The sequence below is a fragment of the Chenopodium album genome, chromosome 2 (assembly GCF_948465745.1).
Source record: "Chenopodium album chromosome 2, dcCheAlbu1.1, whole genome shotgun sequence".
Classification (NCBI taxonomy): Eukaryota; Viridiplantae; Streptophyta; class Magnoliopsida; order Caryophyllales; family Amaranthaceae; genus Chenopodium; species Chenopodium album.
Window position 1 is genome coordinate 77861664 of NC_137835.1, and position 17542 is coordinate 77879205.

General features: G+C 33.9%; 3 protein-coding genes across 3 annotated transcripts; all 3 read right to left on the minus strand.

The window, feature by feature from the left end:
* Positions 1-2181: 2181 nt before the first annotated feature.
* LOC145588630 (uncharacterized) lies at positions 2182-3765 on the minus strand. The gene is made up of 2 exons (XM_081645250.1): positions 3598-3765; positions 2182-2838 (listed from the first exon to the last, which is right to left on the minus strand). The coding sequence occupies exons 1-2, from the start codon at positions 3736-3738 to the stop codon at positions 2272-2274; spliced, it is 708 nt and encodes a 235-aa protein (XP_081501376.1). The 5' UTR covers positions 3739-3765; the 3' UTR covers positions 2182-2271.
* Positions 3766-4962: 1197 nt separating this feature from the next.
* Positions 4963-7034, minus strand: LOC145588637 (uncharacterized). Its single transcript, XM_081645255.1, has 3 exons — positions 6894-7034; positions 6618-6813; positions 4963-5689 (listed from the first exon to the last, which is right to left on the minus strand). Exons 2-3 carry the CDS (start codon positions 6735-6737, stop codon positions 5195-5197), a joined length of 615 nt encoding a protein of 204 aa, XP_081501381.1. The 5' UTR covers positions 6738-6813; positions 6894-7034; the 3' UTR covers positions 4963-5194.
* A 5306-nt stretch (positions 7035-12340) lies between these two features.
* On the minus strand, positions 12341-16291 carry LOC145588642 (putative LRR receptor-like serine/threonine-protein kinase At1g74360). The gene is made up of 2 exons (XM_081645261.1): positions 15880-16291; positions 12341-15695 (listed from the first exon to the last, which is right to left on the minus strand). Exons 1-2 carry the CDS (start codon positions 15959-15961, stop codon positions 12442-12444), a joined length of 3336 nt encoding a protein of 1111 aa, XP_081501387.1. The 5' UTR covers positions 15962-16291; the 3' UTR covers positions 12341-12441.
* Positions 16292-17542: the final 1251 nt, after the last annotated feature.

A 17542-nucleotide genomic window follows, 5' to 3' on the forward strand; every position in this document is an offset into this window, starting at 1 on the left:
TATACCATCTTTTTATATAAATGAAAATATATATATTTGAAATTCAATCATAAACTATTATACTTTTACGAAACTTTATAAATTACTACTATAATGTAAGGTGAATATTAGTTAGGGATCAATCAAGAAACACTGCAAAGGGGAAAAAAAAAGCAGGGGCATTAAACTTTGAAAACACTGTAAGACTAGAGTTTACAGGAAATCAAGAAGTGTCCAATCTTAAAACTCAACATAAAATGAACAAGTTCCTCTAAGAAAAGAAGAAAAAAAATAACATGAACATATAATAGTCACTTAGATTGTTAAAATAAAAGTAGATTACTAACTAAAAAGGGAAAGTAAAATCACAAACATTGTCAACCAAAGATTAAATATGGCTAAGCTTTCAATTCTTCCTCTCAGCAGTATGCAGTTTGAGGGTGTGGCTCTTTCCACTAACATGCTGCTTCAATGAAAATTCATTCATGCACCAAATGTCACACAAATCACAGTACAGTCTAGTCTCGATTTCCATGCTTTGTCCGACTCCTTTGCCTTTCATCGCCTGAGCTTTGTGCTTTTGGCCCATAAAATGCATCCGAAGATTAGGAATAGAAGAGCACTGCACCTCACAAACTTCACAAAATAACTTCCTCACCTTACCATTATTATTGTGACTAGTCTGAAATTGTTGAGTAGGAGTAGGTGCCTCTTTTCTTTTGTGGCTTAAGCCTATAGTGGGCTCAAACCTCTGGCCAGAAGGGGTTGATAGTGAACTGGGCCTTGGACCTGTATTTGGGCCAACGCGTGAGGTCTTTTGCCATGGAAGTGATGGACGTGGGCTTTGAGGTATGTATGGACGTGGGCCTGTTACTACTGACTTCAGCCTTGGGCTTGTCTGAGATGAGAAAATGGGTCTTGGGACTGGGCTTGGGCCTGTATGAGATGTGAAATTTGGCCTTGGGAGTGAACTTGGGCCTGCCAGAGATGAGTAAATGGGCCTTGGGACTGAACTTGGACCTCGAGGCAGGAGTTTGATCGGGTTGTTCATTGTTTTGGGCCATGGTACTGAGAATGAAGAGCCTGGCTTTCGAGTTGAATTAGGTGATGAATTCGAGCTTAGCTTGGGCCTCGGGTTTGGAATTTGGCTTGGCCTTGTCTGAGTTGTCTCTGAAGTTGGCCTTGAAGCTGGCACTGAAGTTGGCTGCAAGGTAATGCATAGAGATGCTGTTAATCATTTATGTAACAAGTATAATCAAGCAAAGTTAATGAGTCAGATTTGGCAAAATCATGTCTGAATTAACCAGTACAACTAACATGAAGTATATGAAAAATAGGTCTCTTACATTAGAAGATGCAGGGACTTGTTTAGCTTCAGTGCTTTTGATCAGCTGCATTAACTCCAAATGTTCGCGATATGCCATCTCCCTCTTAATTGCAAGCTCAGGTGAAATCTCATACTTACCCCTTGCACTACCCATATTTTAGTTTTCAAAAGACTGTCAAAATCAGGTTACCAGGAAGATATGGAAGAAGAGACTGTTGATATATATAGTTTGAGTGTCTATGAAACTAGTGGGATCACAAAGATGGTGCATATATATTGTTCTGAGGAAGAATACGGAGGTTATTTTAATAACTTTCTTAGTACTACTGAATGGAGGAACTTATTACTGTTTTTGCTGCTTACAAAGTCATGAACTTATTCCATGTTAATTGTGTGAGTTCAGACTTCGGAGGTATCCTTTGTCCTCCTTGTACTCGAATCAGATATCTTTATCTTACAAAAAAAGTATATGATTGATAAATGGCCAAGATGTTTACATATTTATACAACAGTACAAATGCTAGCTTTTCTAGTGCCTTTGTTCAGTAAAAAGGAGAAAAGATGCCACCAAAATCATGTCATTTGTTTGTCGATATTGAAGGCTCTTGGATGAAGTTCACACTCTTTACAGATCGCGAATGTTAATTAGTTCCTATAATAATTTTAATTTAGTAGAGATTGTCATTAGAATATAAGTTATATGATGATGACATAAACAAGGTGCAAAATCAAAACAGAAGAAAATGAAAAGGTATGTACATGGTGCAAATATTCATTTAAGGACAGTTGAACCTTTGATTTCCATAAAAATAGCTTCAATATGCACTGAATTGCATCATAACAGCTAAAAAAGCCATACACAGAAAACAGGCCTACAGTTAAACTATGTTATTCTACCACACTACCAATTATATATTGTATGTCCAAATAACCATATTAACCAATTGAGCAATGGTAATACCCAATCACGACTTGATTTTTTTCCCGGCAGCATGTAGTTTGAGAAAGTGGCTCTTTCCATCAAGATGTAGCCTGAAGGAGTTCTCATCTGTACACCAAATTGCACACAACTCACAGTATTTATGCGGTTTTACACCCTGCTGTGACACGACACCTGCAGAAACTTTCTTACTGTTTGCATCTCGCTGTTTGGCCTTGAGCTTGTGACCCTTGAAGTGCATCCTGAGATTGAACTCGCTAGTGCAGTCAACATCACAAAGCTCGCAGTAATATTTTTCTGCTTCAACTTGCTGATGGATTGGTTTCTTCCTCTTCAGATGACCATGATAATGAATAGCACCTGGTTTCAGTCGAGGGCCTTGAAATGGAGGTGGCCTCAGAAGTGGTCTTGAGCCAGTAATTGGTCCATGATGCTGCAAGTAAGGCCTTGGCTGCAGAGTTTGCACAGGTCTAGGTCCAAAATATGGGCGTGGAGTAGGATTGTTGGTGGGCGCCACAGTCAGTCCTGGACTTACATTTGGAGTAGGCTGTAGAATTGCCCTTGGAGTGTGGCCAGAAGTTGGTGCTAACACCTGCTTGATACTCGAACAAAAGATATCTAATTAAGCTCAAAAACACTCTAGTCAACCAGAAAAAGTGATTGATCAGCAGAGTAAAGAACTCGAGTTGCTATGTTTGTTTCTCTAGAAATCAACTATTCAGGGCAACTACTAAATCTCTGAAAACAAGCATAACCATTTACTTCAATCTGACATCTTTCATAAAATTATACTACTGTTGTTTGAAGTAATGAAGTATATGTTTCACTTAGATGCAAACTAACATATAATTGATAAGAGTTGGTAATTATAAATTAATCTCATCATACCCAATGTGCCAACAGGTAATTAAGCTGAATGTCATAAATAATTGTATAGTCAATATCTTACACATCAAATGTACGCCAAATACCCCATTTGATCTGATATTAAAAGTTACATATACTATTCCGCATTAAATTAATACGTCTATTAAGCAAGTATTCAACATTTGAAATTTTTGGTTAAAGTTATGTGGATACTTCTGATATTTAAAAATTATGACCTTAACCCATGCTTTAAAGACATAAAACAACTAGTCAAGTCGAAAACCTAAGCATAACCCTTGTTAATGAAGCATAATAACTAATTTTGTTCCTTCTATTTTCAAGCACTCCATGTAATCTAACATGAAGAAATACCCTTGTTAATGAAGCATAATAACGAATTCAGGTTCAGTTATCACGTTACTAGTTCAAATCACACTATCAACACGTAAATATTAACTTTGGACCGAAAGGAATAAATTGTTACCTTAGGAGGCAGGGGGTCATTCCTGGAAAACATATTAGTACTATTAAGTCTTCCTTCAGCTCTGAGCTTTTCCCTGTATGCCATTTCTCTTTTCATTGCAAAAGCTACTGACATCACATAATTTTTCCTATCAGCTGCCATTTTTCTCTCTAATATTCCTGCAATATTTAAAACTAAAACGAACATCAAATTATCATTCCATTTTACTGAATATTAACAATACCCTTCAACAATATTATTGCAACAACCCAAAAAAAGGCAAAGATGCACCCTTTTTTTAAATCATACATTCATACAATGCACAATATTGGCAAAAAAAACTCTAAAGTTTGGAACTTTAACTTTCTAAACATAAGGATACAACCACAAATCAAACAAATGAAAAAAAAAAAAGTGATTTTGATTTACTATTATCAGAAAGTTTATAACTTTGATGCATGTAACACACATTTTCCGCAGAAAAAACATGAAAAATGGTAGTAACATTTATGGAGCTGTTAAGAAATTTTCTTACCTTATAACATTTATACTTGATGAAAAGCCTGATTTATGAACATAATGGATTGAAGATTCAGAAACTTAGGTTTTTTCTTATTTTGGTGGAAATTACAGTATGATGAAATTTGAGTGTGTTTGATGGTTTTTTTTTGGGGAGACTATTAGTTTCAGCAATGAGAATTGAGAAGGCATAGTGGCTTTCTTAGATTCTATGGTACAATTGTGAGGGCATTCTAGTCTTTTCACTAGATGGATTTGTACTGTAGTAGAAAACTTGAATTTCATGTTAAATTTTTATCATCCCAACAAATCAAACATATTGGACCAACTCACCACCAATTAAACACAAAAAAAGTTTTTTTTTTTTAGAAAGGAAGGGGAGAGAAGCTTGGATGTAGATGAGACGTGTCGAGTTCATAACAGGTATAAAAACCTTTTCCACTCATAAGAAACAATTGGAAATGCGGGTGGAAAATAAGGGGTGGTTTGAGTAATATAGGGAAAAAAAATAGAGGATTAATTGGAGCGTTTGGTGAAAAGTCTATCATAATAAGAGGCTTTTATGAGAGCAATGTGCAAGTGTTGCTATGTCAATCAAATGTTTCTTAATATCAACCAAATGTCTTTGTACAGTTATAATTGAAGAGTGTAATACTTGTGAAAATGCCATGTTTTCTAAGAGCACATAAGTTTTTCTATTTTGATGGTCGTCACTGAAACCAAAGACGTGAAGAACTGAAAGCACCATGAAGTGTGCAACCGAAAAAAAGTTTACAAGACATTATGTGCAACGTGCATATTGTATGACTCTAGTTGTATAATACAAGTACCAAACAAAACCCCAGCTTTGTAGATGCTACTAAAATATCGAAACAAAAGGCAGTGGACGAATTTATTAATAGAGAAAATTAACCATACATTTCTAGTATCCTGGAAGGAAGATCCATACATTTTCTCAAATGCAGAAAATGCAGCAGAACTTTGATGAATAAAATTCATGAATGAAGGATGAACGACAAACATTTTGTTAGTCCTCCCCTCACCTGATATAAAATGGCATTATTAGAGAGCATTAACTGTCTGATATAATCATACAGTATTATAAGACCATCCTTTTTTTCATCAGCCAATCATACTGTTTGAGAATGTGATTCGTGCAGCTGAAGTGCAGCCTGAAAGTATACTCGTCAGCACACCAGATCCGACACACATCACAGTAGGGTCGTTTCTCATTTTCTCTCGGTGTTGATGATCCAACAGCAACTTCCTTACCCTTTTCACCTCGCACTTTGGCCTTGTGCTTTTGACCCTGGTAGTGTGACAGTAGATTGAAGCCAGTTTTGCAGTCAAGCTGACAAACTTTGCATGTGAAAATTCCCTCTGGAAGAGGTACAGGGCCATTCCGGTGCTGATCAGCAGACCGGGATGGACATGAACTTGGGCTTGGTCTTATATGTGGGGGATATGGATACGGAGAAGGCCTTGCAGGTGGTACTGAACCGTGATTCTGAGGCAAGTAAGCTGAATTCATATTCAAATTCACTGTTGCCCGAGGTGTTCCCCTTGTATCTTGGCTTGAAGTCGGTCTTGGCACCTGCACAAACTAAGTTACTACTCTGATAACTAGCAAAAGTAAAAAGTTCAGCAATCAAGAACAATCTGTAAGAGACTCAGAATTACGAACCTCAGAAACATGTTCACTTTTTACAGTGTGTGTGTGTGTAACAGCACAAAGGAATCCCTCTATATAAGGTAAGGCGGTGTACATTTAGTTCTCCCTAGACTTGCCTAGCTGCAGGATATACACTAGGTGGTGCCATTGGCCAATGTCTTGACGAGTTTCTCACCGAATTGTAGTGGCATTAAGCTCTAAACACTACATATGACTTATCCTTCCTTACCCCCTTCGCGACAACACAATTAGAACACCGATACATTACCTATTTATCTATGTTTGTGACATCTTAAACATGCTTATGCCACAACTTGTAAATTACAGCTGCTGCTGTAATTGCAACAGTCTCCTGACATTAGTATAGCAACAGCACAAGGCTGCTCAATATCCTGCACATTAAACTATGCCAAATTGGCATCAAATGTGAGATAATTATCAAATCTGTTACCACAATTTATGTTTACCAAGTCGATTATAGACCAAGAACTCCATTAAAGTTCATTACATATTCTGTTAAAAAAATCGAGTCAATTAACTATTCAAGGTCCTTTCTCATATATTCGGATAAGGGTTAATAAGTTCACATAAGCAGTTTTAAGGTGAAAGAACGAATGTCCTAAGTTATAACCCCCAGTCCCCCACCATATCCCCAATCCCCCACACAAACATAGAATGACACAAGTACTCTACTATTTCAAATTACACAATCGCGATTCAATGTGACAATTAATTCCGGACAAATGAGTAAGCTAATACGAATCATAATCAATCAAAGCCTTAATCCCATAAGTGGGGTCGGCTAATACGAATCATAATAAAGATTGAAAATGAAAAGCAAGAAAATAACCTCTGGTAAGTGAGATTGGGCAGAAACTTTTAATTCCAGCTTTTTCCTGTAATTCATCTCTCTTTGCATTGCAAATTCTACTGACATGAAATGATTCTTTCTGTCAGCTCGGATTGCCATTTCTTGTGTCTCCCTCTTTGATATTCAATCCCAATTATTATATTTTTGAATTTTCTTCATAAAAATTCAATTGGATCTGCATATTTGCAATTAATCAGCAAAATTAACCAGTTTTTCAATTTTTACAATGTACAAAATTTGTTCTTAGAGTCTTACCTCTTTAATAGTGAGTGCATTGACCCAGTTTGTTATTCACTTACTCAGTACTGAAGTACTGAGTGAGGACTGAGTAGTTGATAGTTCCAATAGAAAAAAAAAAAAGTCTTTATTTCTTTTATTGATTTTGAGAATCGGTGTGTTCCATTTGTCAACCTATTATGGCTTGTTTTGACATGAGATTTGATCTACTCATCTACGGAGTATTACAGATGATAGTGGGTCGTGTCACGTGATGGACCAATTACATTAGGCATTTAGGTCTAGTCGACTCATATGGACCTACGTTAGGCCTAATAGTCGAAGATATATTTTACTAATACTACCTCCGATTTTTTTTTAGTTGTAATTTTGAAATATTTTATATCACTCAAATAATATCCTAAAGTTGCAAAAAAAAAAAAAAAAAAAAAAAAAAAAAAAAATCGGAGGTAATAGTTTTTTGCTGTGTTTATGTTTTTAGTCGAACCTATCGTGTTGGACCGCAAACTAAGGGCTTGTTCCGATTGACTGAACTCAGCTGAACTGAACTGAACTGAACTGAACTGAGCTGAACTGAACTGAACTGAACTGAACTGAACTTATTAATTAGTGATTTTTAACTACGGATTAGTGATCTTTGATTATTTATTGATTATTTATTACTATACATATGTGTATATACAAATGTACATATTAAAATATTTACGAAAAATATACTATATAATTATAATTATAAAATGTATGGAAAATATCCCTACTTTATAAAAAGTAGAAAGTTGCGCTTATGAATAGTGCACAGACCTTTATACCCTTCAAAATGTTTTTTTACCTTCTTACCCTTATTTGTAATTTTATAGTCCAACTTCTCTTACACTTTTCCTCTAGCAAATTGTTCTTAGCCGTCAATATTTCCATGTACATCCCTACTTTATAAAAAGTAGAAAGTTGCGCTTATGAATAGTGCACGGACCTTTATACCCTTCAAAATGTTTTTTTACCTTCTTACCCTTATTTGTAATTTTATAGTCCAACTTCTCTTACACTTTTCCTCTAGCAAATTGTTCTTAGCCGTCAATATTTCCATGTACATTATCTCTGTTCACCATCTCCAAGTATCAAATTATAGTCCAACTTCTCTTACACTTTTCCTCTAGCAAATTGTTCTTAGCCGTCAATATTTCCATGTACATTATCTCTGTTCACCATCTCCAAGTATCAAATTCTATATCTTTGTTTACCATCTTCCCAAAATTACAAAATCAAGTTAAAAACAATAAAAATCAAATTGTGGCCAAAAGAAAGTTGACAATACCAAGATATAGCGGAAAAAGAGGAAATGACGAAACCTTTTCGCGGTCAAAGGGCTGTAAACGGGAAAGCCTTGAGAAGGAAGGGAAGGCGGTGGAAGAGAGCGGCCGGATTTTCTGAGAGGAGGGTTACCGACCACTCCGGTAACTCTTTATCTATCCTCTCTGCTTCTTTATCTCTCCATAGCTACTCACTGATCGACTTTCTATGAACATGAGTATAAATGTTTTGTACACATGCATTATTAACTTTTGTAATAAACATTTTAGAGTCCTATTTTGATTAGAAAATTATTACTTGTTTAGAGGAAAACCATATAAATGATATTTGACCATTCTATCGGAGATCGATCAATTTGATTTTGTTCTTTTTTTTTTTTTATATCCTTTGATTCTGCTCTTTTATTTATTTTTTTTAATTAATCACAATATGTAAGTTTTGATTGCAAAATTCTGTCTATGTTTTTGTTTTGTTTTTTTTTTTTTTTTGATTACTTACCTCATATGGTCTAAGAACTCATTGGTTAGACTGGACTTGATAGGTGGATATGGGCTACTTCAGTATAATATATTTACAAGTACTTTCTTCTAATTTAAAAGTACAATCCTTCTAGATAGTAATTTCTTTTATTGTGATTTAAAACTATTCCATATTATTTACTCTACATATCACTTGTTGAAAACGTTAGACTAATGTTTATAAGGCTGCAAATCTGATCTACTTCGTATATCAGTACACTCACAACATTTCCTCTAAATCATATAATCAAAAGTAATAATTGACTGGCAATAAAGATGATAATTTTGAAATGCTTTTAATCTACTCAATGGAGGTTAGATTTAATCCATTGCGCAACATCTAAGAAGCTTAGAATCATATATATATATATATATATATATATATATATATATATATATATATATATATATATATATATATATTTGGGAGTTTTTTCCCGAGTTTTTAGAGCGCCACGTAGGATTTTTATTTTTAAAAAATTATTAGAGCACCCGAAGGATTAATATTTTTAAAACACTACAATAGGATATTATCTTTTGAGATTAGAAATTTTATCTAATATTTTAAAACAAATACGGAGAAAATGATATATTACGTACCACTAATAAAATAACAAATGTAATCAAATAAATATGAAAATTATTTTTTTAAAAAAATAGATCGACCCGTGCATCGCACGAAATATTATCTTATGAGATTAGGAATTTTATCTAATATTTAAAAAAAATACGAAAAAGTGATATATTATGTACAACTAATAAATACGGAGTAACAAATGTAATCACATAAATATAAAAAATATACTTTTTAAAAAAAATATAAACGATCCGTGTATCACACGGGTTTCATCTAGTACTACAGTATTGAAAAATAATTAGCATTAATTATTCCTATTTACAATAACTGTAATTCTTTTCAAATTCTATGCATTCATTTCCTGTTATCATTTCAATTCAATTCTAATTAAAACCAAGCTCAAGAATTTGCTAGAGTTTGTAACTGATTTTCATTTACTAAAAGCCCAATAGTTGCAGCCTTCACACACTTATGCCCAACCGTATCACATACAAAGGTAGCATATGATTTCTTCCTTGAACCTAAAATACCTGCATTCTTTGCCTAATTTTGAAATAATAAAATATGTAGGCTTCTCTCTTGCATGCTCCATGTCAACTAATATCATCTCAGAACCTACTGTAAGGAAGCAAATGGCTATTAACCAACATTTGCTGGTTTTTTTGGTGATTCAAAAGGCAAAATCGATTTAACAAACACTAGAGGGTAATCAAAGTGAGGAATATTGATATGATTCAGAAGAATTCATATTCTTGCTATGATATTATGTATTGTTAGGAATCAAATTAATACATAATATGCTTGGAAGTATCTTATCAAATCGATTTAGCCTTTGTGGTGGATTAGGAATGATTGGTCATTTCGGTTTCATCATTGATGATTCATTCTCTATTTCGTATTGTATCAATAACACAATTAAGTTATACTTATATCAACACTGGGAAAATAAACAAACATTATGACATTTGTTCCTTTTCTGCATCATTGAAAAACTAAGAATTATATACTTAACTCTACATAGTATTCCAATTAAAAGAAATACTATATATATTTAATTTTTTTTTTATCGACATTTACATTAAATAAAAATAAAGATTTAAATTCAATATTTGAGATATTTCATATGTAAAATTCAACTTACGACTACAAACAAACAATGGCTCAGCAATAGAGATATATTCCTTTACCGGTCCATTATTCCTCCATGTGAAACGCAAACACAACACAAGAAAAATTAAGACGCAAAGGCTAGCCATCTCGCGCGCAACGCGCGCGTTGGCTACCCTAGTATTATAAAATGTATGGAAAATATATTAAAAACTTGAAACCTCTAAACATTTTAAACACATATACTATTTATTATTATTATTATTATTATTATTATTATTATTATTATTATTATTATTATTATTATTATTATTATTATTATTTATTGATGATTATTATTATTATTTATTGATTATTATTATTAGTATTATTATTTCAATTATTATTATTATTATTATTATTATTATTATTATTATTATTATTATTATTATTGTTGTTGTTGTTGTTTTTGTTGATGTTGTCGTTGTAATAAGAGCTTAAAAGAATGAAAATTGGCTTTATATCATTAGCAATATCATTAGACATAAATTAAGAGTTGAGCTGAACTGAACTGAACTGAACTGAACTGAATTTCAACGGAACAGAACAGGCCCTAAAAATATAGTGTCAATGTTCAGCACAACAGGCTTCATGTTGGACTATAGCCCATTCCAATACCATAGTTGTGAGAGTACATCTTAATGGTTAAATTATATTTCATATTTTCATTAGATCTAACTCTTAATTTTTTTTAATAGAATAATTTAACTTTTAATTATTTTGTCTTTTCACTATGTCTTCTCTTTCAACCTTATCAAGGGCAAATAATAGTTGAGTCGAAGGGAAAGATAACAATAGAGTGAAGAAATGAACAATATCTTAATCAATACTATCATAGTCACATTTGCTTACTTTTTCATGGAATGTTTTTATTTTTTTCTAATTATGTGCATTAACCTAACCAACTAACATAGGTGTGTTTAGTGCTTAAGGTACTAAAAAGTTAGAGAATCATGTTACGTACACTTGACTACAAACATATATGGACTCTTTTTTTTTTCCCTTTGATGCAAAAAATGTATCATGTATGGATTATTATATTCCTTTGATTGGGTGAACTTTTAGTTCTTTTCTTGTTTAAGTACATAATATTACTTTTGTTGAGTTTGGGCCCGTTCTCTTCAAATTATTTTCAGTTCAGTTCTTAATTTTCTTCTCTCATAAAATATAAAATATTCAGTTCAGTTTAGTTCAGCTCCAATAAGTTCAGCTCGGTTCAGTTCAGCCAATCTTTTTTTTTTTTTTTTTTTTTTTTTTGGTGACGAAATTTCACATTTCAATATACAATCTTGTTCCTATATAAAATAATTTATTTACCTTTAATCAATCAAACCTCATAATTTTATGTTTTTTTCAACCAAACTGCATTTTTTTTTATCAACCAAAATCCATTATCTTTTTATTTTTTACTCCATATTTTTTTATAATTAATCACCTCTCCTTGTTGCGCGTGCATTGGTCATATCTTTAATTTAGGAAATGAAGGAGTAGGTACATAAAGATTAAACATTTGACTTAGCTTGTATGGCTCATGAAATCATGAATATCCCAAAGTACTCTGCCTGTATGGTTTTCTGACTAGAATATACTCCTAATCAAGAGAGAAATGGCTAATGTATGCACATTTTAGAGCTTACACAAGAGTCCAAGCTCAACCACCACTCCCTCCCAAATCCCATTAAAAAAAATAAATAAATAAATAAAATTGCAAACATCAGATCAGATGCATATATTTCCTGAGTTCCTGACAACAATTTCAGGCAGCAAAATCCTTAATATACCATAATACAGTATATTTCATAATAAGTAATTGAATAAGTAAAGACAGAAGAAAAACAATTTCTTCCAGTTTTATTAGTGTTATTCTTGAAAACAATGAATTAGATGTGTACAAGAAAAATGATTACATGTAATCCTATGTACTGTATGTACCTATTCTGATCTGTGTGTCTGACTGTAAAACCAAAACAGAACCTCTAAAATTATCAACACTTTTTTTTAACTCAAAACTGAAGTCCTATACATCACAAACTACAGAAACATAATCTAATTCCTTACATATATCTCCTTCATAGCCTAAGATTTTAACCAGCATTGACAATACCTCCTTCATGTTAGGCCGCGCTTGAGGTGCCTCTGAAGTACATTTGATTCCGATGTTTAGCAGTTCTCCCATCTCTGATGCACCTTCATTTTTCCCTGGTCCTACTACAAGCCCCGGGATTGTGGAATGATCTAATCCTAGCTGATTATTTTTACTCATGACTCTTCTTGCCCACTCTAACAGACACTCCTCCCCATCATCTACTGCCCTCCTACCTGTCGCGAGCTCCATGGCTAGTACTCCAAAGCTGTAAACATCGCCTTTTGTTGTTGCTTGCCATGTTTGGCTATATTCAGGTGCAACATACCCTACTGTCCCGGCTACTGTGGTTGTGACATGAGTCTCCCCTGCATCAACCATTCTTGCTAGACCGAAATCTGTGACTCTAGCTTTTCCATTTCTGTCTAATAGTACATTGCTTGCTTTCACATCTCTGTGCACTATTGAAGGGTAACACTCATGGTGGAGGAAGACTAAGGCACGAGTTACATCGATTGCAATTTCAACTCGTTTTTTCCATTTTAGCCGTGTTCTGTCTGAGATGAGATCCTCTAAGGTCCCCCCTTCCATGTACTCATACACCAGCAATTTGTCAGCCTTATCAAGGCACCAACCATAGAGGTTGACAAGGTTTGGGTGAGGCCAATTGACACCTTGCTGTGTAAGGACTTCCATTTCTGCTCGGAATTCTCGTTCTCCTTCAATGCCTCCTCTCAGTAGCTTCTTGACAGCAACCACTCTTCCATCAGGGAAGACTCCTTTATAAACTGTCGCGTACCCTCCTCTCCCAATCTCTCGATCTTCAGAGAAATTTCCTGTTGCTTTCAGGATATCAGAGTGTGTGAATGCTGTTTTGTCGAGCCTAATGACTTTGATGGCATCTGACATCCATGGTGAGGAAGAGCTGCTCGAGCAAGATGAGCTATCATGCCGGCATTGGGTGTCTTTTAAGAGATACAATGATGTTTTCTCTGACGGAGTTTTTACAAAGTTGTAGACTAAGACTGAGAGCACACCACATATTAACAAGACAAGCACCAGTATTGCAATGACTAAAGAGGTTGCTATCTTTGCAACTGATCGAACACTGTCAGATCGTACATTATTTTTGGATGAGTTTGTGGGACTTCTGATAAAAGATGGAAGGACTAATTGAGGATCACCAAGGTAGGAGCTCTTCTCAAACGTTGATAGTTGCCCGGTAGAAGGTATTACACCGGAAATGAGTGGATTGAAAGAGATATTGAACTTGTTCATCTCATCCAATTCGTTCAAACTCGTAGGAAAAATACCTGAGAAGTTATTAAAGGACAAATCAAGATCCTGCAGACACTTGAGGTTTCCAATTTGCATAGGAATTGTGCCTGAGAAATTATTCCTCGAAACGTTTAGAAAAACAAGGGATAATTTCTCAATGTCTGAGGGCAAAGCACCGTTAAAGTTATTATCAGCAAAATGCAGCATGCTAAAGTTCTTCATATTACCAATTTCAGAAGGTAATGCACCAGAAAACCGATTTCCTGTCAGCTGAAGATAGCCTGAAATCTGCAGTGTCTGAACTTTTGAGCCGGGTTTGCAAATTGGAAATAGACCATACCCTTTTAGTATCCTGTCCCATACACTTCTACAACTCTTTCTTGTAAGCAAACTGTACACAAAACTAAAAGGCGGGTACTTTTCAGGTATCCATCTTCTCATAGCCAAACACTCCCCTGAGCCAGGAACAAGATTTCCTCGTCTATTTGACATGAATGTAGGCATAGGATTGCTCCCAATGTTTGTCAGTTCAGTTGGGAGTTTCCCATACAGTTTGTTATTGGCTAAATTCAGCCATAACAAGCTGCTGCAGTTTCCCAACTCAGGTGGAATTTCACCTGTTAGGGAATTATTCGCGAGCATAAGCCAAAGAAGGGAAGTTAGCTTCCCCAAACTTGGTGGGATAGAACCAGTTAATCTGTTAAATGAGAGATCAAGGGCTAGAAGCTGATTAAGACTTCCATATTCAGAGGGAATTTTTCCTGTAAAATTGTTATAAGCAAAGTCTAAGAATTGCAAACTAACCATCTTCGAAATCTGAACAGGAAGAGGACCTGAAAAGTTATTGTAACTGAGGTCTAATCTCTGAATGTTAGGTAATCTTAAAATTCCAGAAGAATTCAACCCTGTGGTGAAGAAATTCCCATGTAACACCAGAACTTGCAGCTGAGTAAATCTCCCAAGAATCGGCGGTATATCACTGCCAAGAGCATTCCTGCTAAGATCCAGGAACTTCAGATTTGTGCACTGCAGCAGTGTTTCTGGTATCTGCCTTGTGAAGTTATTTCCTCCAAGAATCAACACTCGAAGGCTAGGAATCGACCCGAGAGTATCAGGAACACTCCCAGTGAAATTGTTCCCACCTAAGATCAAGGTAGACAAGTTTTTGCACTTGGAAATTTCATCAGGAAAATTCCCTGTAAAATTATTTTCTGACAAGTCTAAGGTCTCCAAGCTGCAGTTACCCTCAAAAAACTCAGGAACAATCAACCCCGAAAACTCATTCTCCCCAACGTCGAATGCCTTCAGCCTCGCGAAATCAGGCCAGACCTTCCCATTAAAATTATTTGCACTAAGATCAACATACTCCAACTTTGAACACCCATCAAAACACCCATCAATAGACCCTGTAAAATTATTAGTAGAAATGTTCAAGACCCTCAAGTTGCTACATATTGCAGGGAAACTAGCCCGAATTTCGCCTCCAATATTATTTAATGACAAATCCAACACCTCCAAGCTACTCAACCCAGTTAAATTCAGCTCCCCCTTAAGTGTATTATGTGACAAATTAAGGTGCTTAAGGCTTTTACACCCACTCAAATCACTAGGAATCACACTTAAGGTATTTCCTGATAAGTCAACAGAACTGAGTTCTGACAATCCTGAGAAGTTCCCTGATATCTCCCCATTCAGGCTACTCTTCGACAAATCGATTCCGGTGACTCGACGTGTACCGGGATCACAGGCTACACCAGACCAATTACAGTGGTCTGAACTCAACTTATTCCAATCTGCATATTTTCCTCTGTTCACCTTATTCTTTTCTTCTAAAAATGACTTCAAATTCAGCAAAATAACTCTGTCACTTCCTGCTTCCTCAGTTTGAGCATCTGCTTTGGTGATTGTGCCTAATCATTGACATTCATTACTTACAATTCAGTTCATTGTTAATAATGTCAGAAAAATCTTTCTCGAAATCCACACCATTATATTTATTTTTTTATCAATATAATATAAAGAACTATATAAATAACAAACCCGAAATAATATTTATTATATTAAAAAAAAAATGAGTAAGACTTGAACGGGTACCTGGAAATATAAGGAAGAGGACAAATAATAGCGGAATTATGAAACTATGGTGAACCAATTTATCATAATGTTCTTCTACCATGATCAATTTATTACTTGCACTTTTTTCGTCTTCTTCGTCCTCCTCGTCCTTGCCCTTGTCCTTGTCCTTGTCCTCGTCTCGTCCTTGTTTTCTTACCCTATTAAGTATTAACCTTATTTGTTATACTATTGAAAAGATTTCATGGCTGAAAAAATGAGAGAATTTTGTGCTCTATTACTAAAACTTTTTACAAGAAAAAATAAAATAAATGTTGGGAAAATATAAGAGTGCCATACCAAACAAGGAACTAAATTCTTGGTGGTCAACAAAATGGAAAAAGAAAAGTGTAAGATGGTTGGCTTCTTAATGTAGTTTCCTAAAGTAAATGGAATAAAGTTTTTTTTTTTTTTTTTTTTCCTTATTTATGATATTTATTTTGTTATTTTTATAAAATTTAATATAATGGGTTGATGGAGTAAGTAACAATATATTTCATGTCATAGTTTTTGCAACGGTCATTGGTAGAATGAGCCGCCCATTTTGACTAAACCGGTTTTTTATTTTAAATGAGCCGGTTTTTTTATTGAGTTGAAATATGTGACTTTAAAAAAAGGTGTTAAAAATAAAAAACCTCTAGTCTAGAACGTGGTTTATTGTGAGTAATTTTCTTTGCTTCTTCTTCTATTAAATTTTAATTAAGTTTGAAAATATGGGAGTTGAGCTAAGAAATTTCTTAGTCAATGTTTGGTAACTTTTGTTTCTTTTCTTTTTGTGGGTGTGGGGTATGAACAAGAAGCCTTATCAAAAACAATTACTCCAAGAAAAAAGATTTTTTTATATAAAGTATAATAAGAAAAATTTAATAAAATTCCAGTTATGAAGATATATCGAAATAATGTAATAGTCATCTTATTTATATGATAGAATTAAAATAGTTATCATTCTATGGAGTAGTTTATGTAAGATTCGTGTAAATCTATAGTTAATTCACACGTTAATATTCTATGTATAACTTGTCATATCTAGCTAGTACATGGAAATCGAGGGGTTTTTAAAAAAAAAAAAAAAAAAAAACAATACTTTACAATGCAGAATTGGTTATATTATAATACTTGTAAATTAAAATAAAAAAAAAATTTAATAAAAGCACTCAATCAATGACCTTGTGACCTTGAAAAATTATACACAAACTTTAAAAAAAATCGGGTGTACGATAATTATTGTACATCTATTTTAAATCTCTTTTAAAGTGATTAAAAGTTACCCCTAAAATAAATAAAAGTTACCTTAATATGTATAAAAGTAACCCAATACAAATAAAAATAATCTACGTTTTATTGGTAAAGAATCACATTTTAAATGATTAAAATTCAATTATTAGTGATTGAAAGCAATTTTATCACCCTTATAAAACTTTTCTTGTTCGATTTATAAAAAAAAAAAATCATATTATGTTCAAAGTTACCAAAAAAAGGCAAAAAGTTACCCTAAATTGGCTTAAAGTTATCCCTATACTGCTCGATATACACTAATATTAGTGTAAACCGGATGTATACAAAAGTTTTTGAAAATTATATACTTCGTAATTGGAGAACCCTTATTTTGAAAAATGTAAATATGCAAAAAAGTTGTAGTCTGCTA